The following is a 16,300-nucleotide window of genomic DNA, read 5'->3' as shown; positions in this document are numbered from 1 at the left end:
CTAATGTATGTCAATAGGGATGTAGCGTAATGCACATTTAGCCAGGGGGTGATTATTAGTAAGACTTCTCACAATTAACTTAGAACTGGGAAACTCGCTATTTTAATAGCAGTTGTCCAAAAAGGAAAATCAATTAATTGCTGCTTGTGAATTATGCAGGTTTCATTGATACCAGTGGAAAAACAACAGTTTTCTTACCAAAAAAGTTACTATTCCACCCTTACGTTATGAGATTTTAAGAAAGAACCATTCTGGGGTCATTTACGCTTTTGATGTATTTTATTTCTACAGAGGTAATAAATAATAAGGATGATACATTTTACTATATTATGACAATACCAAAGGTTCATTTCAATTATGAACATTACTTACCTAATCCCATAATTTATTTTTACAGGGAGAAAGGGGAATGCCGGGACCCAAAGGTGCCTCAGGACCTCCGGGCCTTAAAGTAATTGTTATAAACTGAAATAAATTTCTATCATTTAGAACTTTGTATCAACTTTTGATGCACAATTAATGTGAACTATGAACACACCTGGGAATAGGATAGTGGAAGGACTATATACTTGTTATATTATTACGTAACTCTGATACCGTCCATATAGATTCCACCCATGGCATCCAAGATGTTAGGGCTCATTCAGACTGACTATAATGAAGCAGCAGAGTTACTCTGGACTCCGTCTGGCCTCTGCTCAGCGTTGCTCTTCTTTTCATAAGTGCACAAAACTGTGGTGGACGATGCTGTTGTGCATGACTAAAAAGACAGACATCATCGGATCACAGGTCAGATGAGTCCACAGTGCCTCTATCTGCCCCATTATAGGGAATCTTCCACCAGGAGTTCTATCTGAATCACGTATCTATGCGCTCAGCACAGAGCACAGGATAAATATAAGCTGAGCCTTAGTGCGATCTTTGGGAGGCAGAATGAAAAAATCAACAGCAAGTGAATAATTGGTTTTATTGATTTTTTACGCCGTTCCTTGTGCGGTATATGGTAAGTGATTAGACAACTTTATTCTTTGGGTCGGTGCGATTACAGTGATACCAGATTTATATTGGGTTTTTATGTTTGGCTGCTGTCACACACTAAAAGACACTTTTTATTGCAAAACTAGTTTTTGCGTCGCCATAATTCGAGAACTACCGTATTTTGTGGATTAAAAGACACACCACAAATTTTGAGAAAAATAGGAAAAAAAAACTTTTTTTTAATAAAATGGTAGTGCTTCTTATAATCCATGCATCTTACTGCTTACTGGGGGTGGTGGCCGTGGTGAAGTGGGGTCCCAGTGTCGCTGCTGGAGGAGGTAAGAGTGGAGTGTTGCTGCAGGCTGCAGGCTGGGATGAGGGGGTGTTCGGATGTGCGGCGCAACACTGTGGGTGTTCGGTGCTGTGGGGGCTCTGCCGACATTTTTTTGAAAGCCCAGAGCCCCTGCAGCTACATGGTTTTCTATGCGGTGGACTCCGGGAAAATGGCTGCTGGGGGCGGCGCATGTGCAGATGGAGATCTCGGCACAAAGAGCTTGGATTTTGCCTTTGACAAAACTTTACTGATACCGTTATGTACGGATTATGTGCATTTTTAATTCCACAACATTCCACGACAGAAACACAGTAAAAATGCTTATGTGATTTTTACTTTTCACCATTTAATGCAATTCTACAGGGAAAATCCACACATAAAAGTCATCATAACCAAAATGGAAATTGACATGTTGCCGATTCCAAAACTGCACCGCTAGTCAGTTTCAGTGTAAAAATACAGTACAGAGGGCAGGAAATCTCTAGAAATCCCATACACTTTGCTGGAACTGTATGACAATGTGCCTTTTTGTGCAGTTGAAATATGCAGTGTCAAAAACTCACCCAAAACTTATCGCAGGAACTTAATCTAAAGATGTGGGATAAAAATTAAAAAAGCTTTGCATCATGGAAGCCAAATCTGGCTGTGGTATCAAGGGTTTGACAAAACCGTCCTATTATGGCTGCAGAAACAACCCTTGGAACTGGTTTTAAAGAGAGCTTTTATGCATATTACTTCAGTCATAGCTGTTTTTACTTAATTAGAGCTTCTGTTATTTTATAATTTAAAGAATGGAATAAATCAAGCGCATATCCACCCTTCTTTCATTTCTATGAAGGTCACCACCTTTACCAACCAGTCATCCCATCATGTTTATTTGGCAGTTATTCATTTTTATTTTCTTAAAACTGACTTTATTCATTTTAGGGTGAAAATGGGCCACGTGGACTTCCAGGAGCAGAAGGATCCCAAGGGGCTAAAGTACAAAACTTCATATTTGATTTTATGTAACCACTATTGCTTCTATATTCTTTATTTTTTAAATTTTTGCTTTTATGTATGATAGGGTGTACAAGGTGAAAATGGGCCTCCGGGGCCACAAGGACCTCCTGGAATAAAAGTAAGTGACCAATTAGAGCTGCCTGAGGGCCCCATACTGGCAAAATTTTTGGGCCCCCTTGAGACTCCGCCCAGGCTCCACCCCAGCCCCGCCTCCACGCTCCACCCCTCAAACTGTCCACAGTCCCACCGCTCTCTCTTGGAAAAACTCCACTTCTCACCTATCACACATTAACAGTTCCCATCACCAGATCACATACATAGCTGGCAGCTTTTGTTTTGGCCAAAAGATTTTTTAAGTCGCCACCATAACACGGTAGACACTTTTGGCCGGGCCCTACTCTACTGTAACCTATTAAATATTTGTTAAAATATGCAATACAATTTAGGTATATTTTTATTTATTTTTCAATTTTTAAAATGATCAATAATATCACATACAAGGAACAAATACCGCTACACCATGACCAGATGACATATTACCACCACAGTGATCGAATAATATCACATACAAGGAACAAATACCGCAACACCATGTCCAGACCACATATTACCACCACATAGTGACTGAATACTACAATTCTGATCAGTAATTTAAAAAAAAGCACCATACTATCACCATAAGTGCCATTATACACAGAAGATTTGTACTTAGTATGCAGTGTCTGTGTACAGATAATATAGTGATCACTAGTGAAATTATACACAGGAGCTCTGTATATAGTATACAGTGTATAGTGTCAGTGTATAGGTAACACACTGACTCACCAGTGATGTCTCTAGGTGAAGTCCTTCATCTTTCATCCAGCACAGACCGCCATCATTTCATCCAGCCAGGGCTCGTCTCTGCAGGAAATAACACAGTTATCTCGAGCTCCGCTTGTAGAATATATTACTTAATTTTTCACAACTTCTACATTACACCACATGAAGAAAAAGAGGCAACATAGTATCACTCTATACAGCAACAGGACCGCCCCCTCATTTAAAACAGTATACTCAAAAAATAAAATAAATACATCACTGCAGTAATAATATCCCTAAATTAGCCCCTATGGTAATAATATTCCCCATCCTGGCCACCGTGTGTCTCATTCCTGGCGTCAGCCATATGTTCTCCCATCCTGCCCTCATGAGTATCCATTCTGCCCCATATGATCTCCCCATCCTGCCCCATATGATCGCCCCATGTGATCTCTCCATCCGGCCCCATCTGTTTCCATCATATCCATCCTGCCCCATGATCCTGCATGATCTGTCTCCAATTCTGCCCCATGTCTCTATTCTGCCCCCTATGTCTCCAATCCTCCCCCATCTGTCTCCAGTCATGCCCCCATGTCTTTCATCCTGCCCCGTGTCTCCAATCATGCCCCGTATCTCCATTCTGCCCCGTGTCTCGCATTCTGCCCCAATGTCCAGCATTCTGCCCCAATGTCCAGCATTCTGCCCCAATGTCCAGCATTCTGCCCCTGTGTCCAGCATTCTGCCCCTGTCACTGTGTCCAGCATTCTGCCCCTGTCACTGTGTCCAGCATTCTGCCCCTGTCACTGTGTCCAGCATTCTGCCCCTGTCACTGTGTCCAGCATTCTGCCCCTGGCACTGTGTCCAGCATTCTGCCCCACTGTGTCCAGCATTCTGCCCCTGTCACTGTGTCCAGCATTCTGCCCCACTGTGTCCAGCATTCTGCCCCAATGTCTAGCATTCTGCCCCCGGGTCTCACAGTCTGCCCCTGTGTCCAGCATACTGCCCCTGTCACTGTGTCCAGCATTTTGCCCCTGTCACTGTGTCCAGCATTCTGCCCCTGTCACTGTGTCCAGCATTCTGCCCCTGTCACTGTGTCCAGCATTCTGCCCCTGTCACTGTGTCCAGCATTCTGCCCCAGTGTGTGTCCAGCATTCTGCCCCAGTGTGTGTCCAGCATTCTGCCCCAGTGTGTGTCCAGCATTCTTCCCCACTGTGTGTCCAGCATTGTGCCCCACTGTGTGTCCAGCATTCTGCCCCACTGTGTGTCCAGCATTCTGCCCCATTGTGTGTCCAGCATTCTGCCCCATTGTGTGTCCAGCATTCTGCCCCACTTTGTGTCCAGCATTCTGCCCCACTGTGTGTCCAGCATTCTGCCCCACTGTGTGTCCAGCATTCTGCCCCACTGTGTGTCCATCATTCTGCCCCACTGTGTGTCCAGCATTCTGCCCCACTGTGTGTCCAGCATTCTGCCCCTCTGTGTGTCCAGCATTCTGCCCCTCTGTGTGCCCAGCATTCTGCCCCACTGTGTGTCCAGCATTCTGCCCCTCTGTGTGTCCAGCATTCTGCCCCACTGTGTGTCCAGCATTCTGCCCCTCTGTGTGTCCAGCATTCTGCCCCTCTGTGTGTCCAGCATTCTGCCCCACTGTGTGTCCAGCATTCTGCCCCACTGTGTGCCCAGCATTCTGCCCCACTGTGTGTCCAGCATTCTGCCCCACTGTGTGCCCAGCATTCTGCCCCACTGTGTGTCCAGCATTCTGCCCCACTGTGTCCAGCATTCTGCCCCAGTGTGTCCAGCATTCGGCCCCAGTGTGTGTCCAGCATTCTGCCCCACTGTGTGCCCAGCATTCTGCCCCTCTGTGTGTCCAGCAGTCTGCCCCCTGTGTGTCCAGCATTCTGCCCTAGTGTGTGCCCAGCATTCTGCCCCACTGTGTGTCCAGCATTTTGCCCCACTGTGTGTCCAGCATTCTGCCCCACTGTGTGTCCAGCATTCTGCCCCACTGTCCAGCATTCTGCCCCTATGTGTCTATCATTCTGCCCTCCCCCCCCCCCCCCGGGCCCACCTAGATCGCCGCTCTCAAAGAAAAAAAAAACACGAGTTCTTACCTGGCCGTGCTCCTGCGCCGGGCGAAGATCCCTCCAGGCTCCACACAGACGCACTCGCCGGGCCCGGCGGCTGACAATGACGTCAGACGCCGGCGACGCCGTCGAGTGCACAGTGTGGCCCTATTCAGCTGCCAGCCTCAGACTGGCTGGCGGCTGTTAACTATTGACGTGCGGGCGCGGGCCCGCACATCAATAGTGTGCCGCAGCGCCTGCAGGGGGGGCCCGGTGAGCAGATGAGACGGGGCCCGATGCGGGCCCCCTCTGCTCACCGGGCCCCATACGCCAGTCACGGCTGTAAGGCCCTGATGGCGGCCCTGGCGCTGTGATACAGATTCTATTGATATTTTTGGGGGAGCAATCCACTTTGTGGTTCTTCTGCAATCACCATTTGAAGTTTTCTACTACCATAATTAAGGTATGTGCACAAGATCAGGAATGGCTCAGTATTTGCTCAGGATTTGACACAGGTGAAATCCGCACCAAATCTGCATCTGAGGTCATTGGCAGGTCACCTGCGTTTTTGATGCGTTTTTACATGTGTTTTTCCCCCATGCGTTTTTTAAGCATTTTTTGCATTGCATGCGTTTTTTTTGTTTCTTGATATAAAGCTAATTGAAAGTTGGCTTCTGGGAAGGAAAAAAAGTGATTTCCTGTTTGGGGGTATGTTCCCACGGTCAGTAAACGCTGTGGGTTGGACGCTGCTCACATCTGCAGTGTCCAACCCGCAGCATCCAGCTGTTACAGCACAGTGGATGGGATTTCAAGAAATCCCATGCCCACTATGTGTGCACCAATGCCTGCGGACCCGCAGAGACGGACATGTGACACGTCTTTCCAGACTGCAGCATGTCAATTTATGTAGTAGAGACGCTCAGGGTACATTACCTATACACTTTTATTAGATGCTGTAAAACCGCATTATCTTCCTAGTCAAATGCGTATTAAGTGCAGGAACGCAGCTTACTACACATGTGTACTAATTTAAATAATGGTGAATCTTGTGACAGCCAGAAGTACATGACACAGGAAGAGGGGAGTGAAAAAAGACATGCACAGCCACTTAAATGCCTGCAAATTATTTGATATTATGTCATGGAAATATTTTTTAGTTCAATTTTTTGAAGGCTTCAAAAATCAAGAAATTAGCAAACTTATAAATGTAATTAATGACCTTAAACAAAATAATATATGAGAAACCCATAGCTGACCTTATGAGCAATATAAAAACTGCTTTTCTTTGCATGGTTTGATTTCCATAAGGATTTTATAGGAATACCCTGTAAAAGCAACCATAATTTATCTTTCCAGGGTCAAAGAGGAGACCCAGGCTTGCCTGGATTAGAAGGTTCAGTGGGAAATCCAGGGCCAAAAGGATGTAAAGTAAGTTGTGATATAGTTGGGTACATAGTATGGGAATTTACATTTATATGTTTTTACTGTAACTTACATGGAACCTGTCATCAGACCACGGCCCGCATGAATCAGAGACTTCTGGTATATGGTTCTGTGAAATGCTACGGTTTTTCAGAGAAAGTTCACTTTAAAGATCTGGCCAGGGATCATAGCCAGAGGCGAGACAGTTCTGCACCCCTCACCCACACCCAACCCCGACCCGCTTTTTACAGCATTCCCATGGCGAGAGACTTGGCAGTCACATTCGGTAGAGTTGGGAGGAGCCCACTGAGGATCGGTATCGGACTATTCTCATCTCTGGCAATGGTCCCCAGCCGAATCTTCAAGGTATTTTCTCTCTAAAACACCAGAGCCTTTCTGAGAAGTATACACCTGGCTGCAGTCATGTGGCCCGGATCTGATTCATGCTGCCCGCGGTTTGGGAAGCATGAATTACATGACAGGTTCACTTTAAAGCTTCATCTATATTTTTAACAGTTGCTAATAAAAAGTTTGCATTTTGTTGTATATTGGCTGAGCACAGATAAATTGGAAACGTTTCCTATATTATGGCAGAATACGTGAATGCTACACTTTCTAGAATGCAAATTACCAGAGACAAGCTGAGGCGTAACTTGTAGGGTGTCAAGCGAGAAGTTACATTTGGGGCCTTGAGTTTCATGGAGTCCAAAGACCATTTTGCCGCACAAGAGAACACCAGTATTATAGATGGTGCAAGGGAGCTGGAGACCTGTTACATTTTGAGTCCCAAGAGCTTCAAGTTCCACCTCTGTTTACAAGCAGTGACCAGGCAAGGTGTACTACATCAGTTAAGCTCAGCCCCCTACCCTAACAAGATGTTATCACATATTGTACCCCAGGATCTGTTCAACATACATAAAGCACATTATTACCTAATTTTATGGTGTAGATGATATGGCTATATTAATTATAAGGCTATAGATGTAATCATGATGTTGAAATAAATAGATTAAGAAAAATCATATTAATAAATAATGTAAAAATGTGATTTTTTTGTATCCTTTTACAATCAGCTTACGAAAAAAATTTAGGTATCAAAAAATAAAGCTTGAATAAACTGTCTTACAGGGTGAGAGTGGAGATGATGGAGTGAAAGGGGATCAGGTAACGTATTTCTAACACACTACACTAAATTACAGTACGGTACTTATTGCCATTTCACACATGAAAGGGAAGATATTGCTTATTTAGCCCTAGGTATGTTTAAAGTAGCTGCAAATGTGAAATACCAAATTAAATATTACTGAAACCTTTTTTCCCCTGAGCAGCTTCAGATCCTCCTGATCTTTGTTTAAAGCAGTCGGCATGTGACCACTGCAGCTAATCAGTGTCCACGGCAAATACATGCCCTATTACTGGCTTTATGGCTCCAGTAGAGGTATGTGGGGAGTGGTCATTATTTTGTTATATTATCACATCTGCTGCAATTTTTTTTTTCCTTAGGTTAGATAATACCTTAATACTTACTGGTAATATTTAAATGGATTAATCAGTTGCAGCAAAAACTTTCCAAAAATTGCTGGCTAGTAGTGATGAGCGAGTGTACTCGTTGCTCGGGTTTTCTCAAGCACGCTCGGGTGTCCTCCGAGTATTTTTTAGTGCTTGGAGATTTAGTTTTCATCGCCGCAGCTAAATGATTTACAACTACTAGCCAGCCTGAGTACATGTGGGGATTCCCTAGCAACCAGGCAACCCCCACATGTACTCAGGCTGGCTAGCAGATGTAAATCATTCACCTGCAGCGATGAAAACTAAATCTCCGAACACTAACAAATAATCGGAGGTCACCCGAGCAACGAGTACACTCGCTCATCACTACTGGCTAGTCTATAAAAATAGGGGTCTTTTTTCAATGTCAATAGAAGAAATGTGAGGAGCCCATAATCTTTTTCCAGTATAAGAAGCTTGTGCTGGTTCTTATGCTTGTATTTATCAGCATTCTACAGGTCAGAGTAAATGCTGGTAATGTATTTATATCAGTATTTTAGGCTGTAGACATGTTTTTTCTATAATTGTAATGATTCATTATGTTTTTCCAATGTGTCCTTAAAGAATGCTGGCTGTCAGTGATTTTGTGACAAATTGTCCAGAAAAAAATTATTTGCAGATCCCATCCTATCTGCGACACTCACTGGACCAATCTATAACAGCAACATAGAAGTGATAGCCTTTCCATAGAAATCCATGGGAGCTATTGAGATAGCCAAGACAGTGGCTTCTCTTGTCTTCACCTTTTCTCATGTGGCACAAATACCCGAGAGATAGACGTCCCATGGGTGCATAGTGCATATAAATCTATTTTTATTATGGTTGCTTATATTGCTCTGACAGCAATTAACAGATATTATCATCACTATCACTGTCACAATCTAAAGTCCCTATCAATATGTATTTGGAGGGTGCAAGGAAACCGGAGAACCTGGAGGAAACCCACGCAAACACGGGGAGAACATACAAACTCCTTGCAGATGTTGTCCTTGGTGGGGTTTGAATTCAGAATTACAGGGCTGGAAAGTAACTGGGAGTTGCTGAGAGTTCAGCATCTGTATGCCGAACTCTTAGCTGTAAATGCTCCAGAATTCCTAGCTGTCCTACAATGTCATATCTTATTGCCACTGTATGCTAGCTTGTGATTGTCACTATATGCTAGATTCAGGTAAAACATCACATGACTCTGGAGACTGTCAATCAAGAGAAGGAATGGGGTTGGGGAAGGGTTTATATTTAAGACCCCGTGTGACACTCATCACTTCTCACGGACAAGCCGTGAGGCAGGGTATTGTGACGCTAGTCGCTACTCACAGAGAATCCATAAGGCAGGGTAGTCAAACATTCAGGGGTCAGATTCTAAGTAAGAGAGCACATAGTAAACTAAAGAGGCATGACAAAGAAGATAGCAGATCACAAAAGGGGCTAGGCAAATGATGGTTAGAGCAAGGTCCAAGGTCAGGCCTCAATAGATCAACAAACAAAGCACAGAAATACAAGGCAAATCACCGAGCAAATGCTATGTCTGGCAGAGATCTGGGATGGACAGCTTAGCTAAGTACCTGGGTAATCACCACTTAGAACAGGGAACACCTAAAGGAAGCTCAGCACCTCCCAGTCTCAGATTGGATGGCTGAGCTGTCAATCAAAATACTGACAGCTCAGCATGCCTCTGAGCTAGAATCGTGAAAGCCCAGATCACTTTGCCCAGCGGACACTCAAAATAGCATGTAGCACATGGGTCACTAAATTTTCATTTTCTCTTTTATGCTAGCAATCAATTTGACAAAATGAAGATGTTTTAACCTGTTACCCTGGGAGGTGATGCATTTTGAGGGTGTCAAAACTACTGAAAGAGTTCCTTTAAATTTTGCTACAGCCATTTCTTCCTTATTGTTATTTAATAATACTATTATACCAATAATATTGGAAAACTATTATGTTGGACTGCTACACATTTATAAACGATTAAGGTTTAGAACAATTTACACCCTGACATTTTATATCTGATTGAGTATTTAATTACAACTATTATCCATTTGCTGCAGGGGGAGAAGGGAGAAGCTGGTCAACCTGGACTTCCTGGAATACGGGTAACCACAAAGCTTGTTCATTGCTTCTATATGTAGAACATATAAAAATACTTTTAATGATTCTCATTGTTTTTCAATTTGCTTCCAAAATTTAGGGTCTGGAAGGAGGTAAAGGACCAAAAGGAGAGGTACTGTAAGAAATTTCCAAAAGCACCTATAAGTTTCATTACTCTTTCATCCCTAAATTAAGAAGCATAATGTATTTTAACATCAATCTAAGGCTGGCTTTGAACATCTAATTTTCACGTGACCTGAGAACAGACCATGATGTCTGAACCGACCACAGTTCTCCTGACCCAAACTTAACAGCCTCACATATACCCAAGTTAGGCTACTTTCACACTAGCGTTGTAATCGGCACGTCGCAGTGCGTTGGGCCGACGTACCGACGCATACTGTGGAAGTGCCGCACAACGGGGGCAGCGGATGCATTTTTCCAACGCATCCGCTGCCCCATTGTGAGTTGCGGGGAGGTGGGGGCGGACACGACGCTCCAAAAAACGTTGCAAGCAACGTTTTTTGGTTCTGATGGTCCGCCACAACACGACACAACCGTCGCATGACGGTTGCGACGTGTGGCAATGCGTCGCTAATGTTAGTCAATGGGGAAAAAAACGCATCCTGCAGACAACTTTGCAGGATGCGTTTTTTCCCCGAAACTGCGCATTGCGACTTATCACAAACGACGCTAGTGTGAAAGTAGCCTTAGGGTGACCAGAGCCACAGACTGCCGGGACATTAGGGTCTGTACTCGGACTGTGAATCTCAGATTTTGGAAAGCAATCCTAGTTCTGATAAAATGGAAGGAATATTTCAAAGCATTAATATGGGACATAAATGAGCAATATGCTGTGATTAATCCCTTTACTCCCCAGCCTGTTTTCACCTTCCTGGCCAGGCTATTTTTTTCCATTCTGGCCAGTGTCTCTTTAATAAGTCTGAAACGCTTCAATGTGTCCCAGTGATTCTGAGACAGTTTTTTCGGGACATGTTGTACTTTATTAAGTAAGATTATCCCGAAAGGTGCCAAACAGATATTAAACAGGTTTAAACTCAAAAAAGTCAAATTAACACAAAACCTCACTTAGCAGAATTAAAGCACAAGAAGGTCAGAGAGTATATTAAACCGTAAAATCAAATGTATTAAATCTTTTAAAAAGTCTTATTCCAAATCAGAGTATCACTAACCAAGCAGGAAAAATATAAGGGGATAATCAACATGAGTATAGCCAAAGGCACAGAAAAGAATTAATTAATTAAATAATATATATCAAAACACAATTCATTTCAAAAGATCAAAGCAGCACTTGAAGGGCGTGGGATAAGAACCAAACAAATGATATAAAGAAATCCTAGTTTAATATACTCACTGGCCTTCTAGTGCTTTAACTTTTAAGTTGTACTTTATGTCAGTGCTAAATTTTGATCTATATGATTTGTATTTATTTATAAAAATGTTGAAATTAGAAAATTTTGCAATTTTCAAACTTTGAGTTTCTATGCCCTTAAACTAGATAGTTATATCACACAAAATAGTTAATAAATAACATTTACCACATGTCTACATTACATCAGCATCTTTTTTGAAAGATATTTATTTATTAGGAAGTTAGAAGGGTTAAAAGTTTATCAGCAATTTCTCATTTCTCCATCGCCACATTGGGGGACACAGGACCGTGGGTGTATGCTGCTGCCACTAGGAGGCTGACACTAAGTAAATACAAAAAGGGTTAGCTCCTCCTCTGCAGTATACACCGCCCACTGGCTTCAGATAATGCCAGTTCTTGCTTAGTGTCCATAGGAGGCATACTGCGTCTGTTTTTTTCCAGACGTTCTTATTTTTATTTTTAACTTTGCGCAAGAGGATGAAGGGGGCGACGGACCCTTTTAAGGGGGCCGATCTCCACCGAAACATCAACAGGCGAGGATGGCGAGTTTACTCTCCGTACCCTTTCCTGTGACGTGGGATGTTCGGCCGAGAACTAGCCCTGTGAAATCCTAGGAGAGCGAACCCTTAGGATACACAGAGGCACTTTCCATGTGTACAGTCCGGCCACCCTCCCTCTGCACCACCACTGAAGAACAGCGGTGCTGCAAGGAGCTTCCCAGTCCCTCTTCACCTCCTCATCAAGAGGGCGGCGGATCGAGGTTGACTGCACCCCCCCTCATACCACGCCTGAAGAGGAACATCAGCGGTGAGTCTGGCATGGGTGGGGGTGCTCCGGAGTGCACCGTGGGCTCCGCTGCATTTTGCGGCTGGGAACCGTTAATTTAGTCCCTGGCTTCAGCCTCAGCTAGGCCGTGTTCTGCCCACAGCGCGCGTCACGCGCGAGGGCCCGCCCACCAATTCAGCGCTTCTTGCACACTGCAAAAAGCGCCCCACAAACTCTCGGCGGCAATCTTTGATGTGAGGAAACCTTGGACGCCGGCTGCACCTTCTCGGTCACAGCGCTGCAGGACACAGGACCTGGGTAGGTGCGCTGCACGCTGACATAGGCTCTCATACTCCTGCACAGTGCTCTGCCTTCTAGCTGCACAGGTGCCTCACAGCCCTGCACAGAGGTTAACTGACAACATTTCTTTGCCTAAACCCAAAAAGTCTGCAAAAACACATACAGTGTTATTCACTTCTTGCACCTCCTGTCAGGCTGCGTTACCAAGTGGGCATACTGCTCCGCTCTGTAATGCTTGCGACCCTAAATGCGCTCATGAGCCCCATGCCACAAATGAGCCTGCGGTGACCAGTCCCCCTGAGTGGGCTTTGTCACTTTCACAATCTATGGCTTCTTTGACTAAAGCTATTGAGTCCCTCCAGGATCCAACCAGGAGCAGGAACACTAATCCGCCTATTCAGAAAGCTCTCTGGTGCCTCGGCGTCCGTTAGCTCCACTTCCCACTCTCGCTTCCCAGGCACCTCTTCCGACCAGAACTCTGATCCTGTGTCTGATGGGCCTCTAGATCTGGAGTTGCCAGGTTATCAGAGCACTATAGATAGTCTCATTGAGGCCGTCAACCAGTCCCTTCAGGTTGATGAGGAAACGGCGACCTCTAGTACGGATAATTCGGTGTCCTTCAAAAGGACCAAACGTACTCACAGGGTGTTTGCCAATCACCCGGAGTTCCAGGACATAGTCCAGCAACATAGGGAGCGTCCAGACAAACGCTTTCAGGGCCAGAAATCTCTGGAGTCCAAATATCTTTTTTCTCCTGATCTCCGCAAACAATGGGCAGAATCCCTTCCTTTGGATCCTCCTGTCTCACGTTTGTCCTCTAAAATTATCCTATCCGTGCAGGATGGATCTTCTATCAAAGATCCCACAGATTGCCAAGTTGACAGTCTCGCCCGTTCAGCTTTTGAGGCTTCAGGCTCGGCACTCTTTCCCTCCTTCACTGCTAGCTGGGTAGCCAAAGCCGTGACTTGTTGGGCAGACTCTCTGCCCAAGGCCTTACAGAACAGTGACCTTCCTTCTGACATAGCAGTGCTAGCAAATCAAATTTCCTTGGCTGGCGATTACTTAGTAAACGCTTCCCTGGACGCCTCGAACTGCTCTGCACTTACGGCTTCAAATGCTGTGGCGATTAGGAGAGCGCTATGCCTGAGGAACTGGTGAGCGGACTCCGTGTCTAAATAGTCCCTTACGTCTCTGCCATATCTCAGTGGCCGTCTATTTGGTGAAAAGCTGGACAAACTGATTTCAGACGCTACGGGGGGAAAAAGTACTTCCCTTCCCCAGCAGAGATTCAGGCAACCGTTCCGACGACAGCCGCAGGCTAGTTTTCGGCCCTTTCGTGGAACTTGCGCATGGCATTCCTCAGCCAGTTCCCCTGGTTCGGGGCGCCACGCTGGCAGAGACAAAAGCCCTCAGGCTTCATACAGGCCCAACCATTTCTGGAGGGGACGCTCCACGCAGTCTAGGTCCAGGGGATCCAGACCCCAACCATCTTCTTCTAAATGACTTGCAATCTCATCCGGACGACACCAGCAAAGTAGGCGGACACCTTCTCTTGTTTCGTCATGCCTGGCTCGCAGTCCTTCATGACAAGTGGGTCAGGGATCTGGTGTCCTCCAATTACAAAATCGATTTTTCCTTTCCCCCTCCAACCCGGTGTTTTGCTTCCCGCCCTCCCGAAGTGGCTGCGCGCTCGGGCTTTTTCCCAGGCCATCCAGTCGCTCCAACAAGACGGAGTGACTGTCCCTGTCCCAGGGACTTTTTTTTGTATATTTGTTTTACTTTTTCACTTAGTCCCTCTAGCTCACAGCATTAGAAATTACTGCCGTTTCTCACGATGAACTGCAGTCACATTACTGATGTCACTGCTCACCACAGCCTCCGGTTGTAGCAGAGTCCAGGCTCTCATCGTGGGACCTCCTTGTTATGAATTTACGGTGGACCCCTTTGGATTGTTTTATTTTTTAATGGTATTAAAGGGAACCTGTCACCCCGTTTTTTCAGTAGGAGATAAAAATACCGTTAAATAGGGCCTGAGCTGTTCGAATCTCGGCTTCAGGAAAATGGCCGCCGCGATGTCCATCTGCGCACACGCGGCATCCCGCGGCCATTTTCCTGAAGCCCCGGGAAGCAGAAGACTCCATCTGCGCATGCGCGGCCTCAGGAAGATGGCCGCGCCCACCGAGAAACCGCTGAATAGCGGCGAGCGCGCTCTTTTTCTACAGCTGCGCAGTGCATTAGGCACTTGCGCATGCAAGAAGCACTACGCCACCAACGGGAACATAAGCAAGATGTGGGGGAGAAACAGCACTGTGACCACGCCCATCTGACCTGACCAGCCTGATTGACAGGCGAAAAAGGCCACTTTTGTAAGGTATTTCGGCAGCATAGGTAGGGAATCAGGGGACAAAAAATACCCTATTGTAAAGCACAGCTCAGGCCCTATTTAACGGTATTTTTATCTCCTACTGAAAAAACGGGGTGACAGGTTCCCTTTAAATGGGTCAAAGAGGGTTGGGAAGTGCTTTTTTAAATTCAAGGACTTTTCTCTGTGTGTGTGTTTATTTCTTTTAATTATGGGGTTAGTAATGGAGGTGTCTTATAAACGCCTCTCCATTAATAATTCCATGGCATGATGTCAGCGGACATTACACAGCTGACATCAACCTCAAGACCATTACCTCGATATCCAATGCACTAGGGTAATCAGGAAAAGCCGAGCCTAAGCACCAGAATTGGTACATCTAATGGATGTGCCATATCTGGAGCAGCTGAGGGATGGAGATATTAGTCTGGGAGGAGGCCAATATCAATCGCCGCTTTCCAGACCATTAGTATCTGCCTGCAGCTGTTAGCTTAGCCTTTGCTAGTTGTTAAAAATAGGTTGGACCCATGTCATTCTTTTTGGGTCCCTCCTTTTTAATATCTAGTAAAGGCTATGTAGACAGCTGTGAGGTGATATTAATAGCCTGGGAAGCTCCATGTTTATTACCCCTTCCCAGAATAACAACACTAGCCCCCAGCTGTCTGCTTTCCCTCAGTTGGTTATTAAAAATAAGTGGGACCCTATGCCGTTTTTTGCATTTAATTTTATATTAGCTAAATACATGTACTGTAAACCACACACCCACTGCACAAATTATATATTTCTCACTAACATCTTTCTATCTATCTATTTTGATGTTTTACACTGTGAGTTTACTGTACTTGGCTGATGAAATGTCAGGTTTCCTATGAGATGTGTGCGAAAAAAAAGGACAGCACACGCATGGTCTGTGTGCCCTGTGATTTTTTTCTCGCACCAATTAATTTTCATTGGGGAGTCTTGGCTATTTTATGCGGTATGAGACAATAAGGGGAACCATATGCGAGGACCATTGAGTAATCCACCAGAATATGCTTAGAAGCATACTAATCCGCTGGAGTGCATTGTAATCACATCCATGGCTGTGGTTACCATGCAAAATAAAAGAAAACCTGTCTAGGGCTTTTATTTTTGGACAGATCTTGAAGATAGTAGTTGGACATATCTCCAGCGTTTTTTTCTGGTGACAGGTTCTTTTTAACACATAAAAATCAGTAATTTCATTCTGGTATGTGTCACACAGATGGCACACA

General features: G+C 45.0%; 1 protein-coding gene across 1 annotated transcript in view; it reads left to right on the top strand.

The window, feature by feature from the left end:
* LOC138643369 (collagen alpha-1(XXI) chain-like) overlaps nt 1-16,300 on the top strand; it is a 130,792-nt gene that overhangs the window by 92,545 nt on the left and 21,947 nt on the right. The window contains exons 18-24 of the mRNA XM_069732290.1: nt 398-451; nt 2,240-2,293; nt 2,379-2,432; nt 6,526-6,597; nt 7,720-7,755; nt 10,188-10,232; nt 10,328-10,360. Of these exons, the coding sequence (XP_069588391.1) occupies nt 398-451; nt 2,240-2,293; nt 2,379-2,432; nt 6,526-6,597; nt 7,720-7,755; nt 10,188-10,232; nt 10,328-10,360 (348 nt within the window). The remainder of the gene's footprint in view (nt 1-397; nt 452-2,239; nt 2,294-2,378; nt 2,433-6,525; nt 6,598-7,719; nt 7,756-10,187; nt 10,233-10,327; nt 10,361-16,300) is intronic.

The sequence above is a fragment of the Ranitomeya imitator genome, chromosome 6, assembly GCF_032444005.1.
Source record: "Ranitomeya imitator isolate aRanImi1 chromosome 6, aRanImi1.pri, whole genome shotgun sequence".
NCBI lineage: Eukaryota > Metazoa > Chordata > Amphibia > Anura > Dendrobatidae > Ranitomeya > Ranitomeya imitator.
This window is presented reverse-complemented; position numbering and strand designations above follow the sequence as displayed.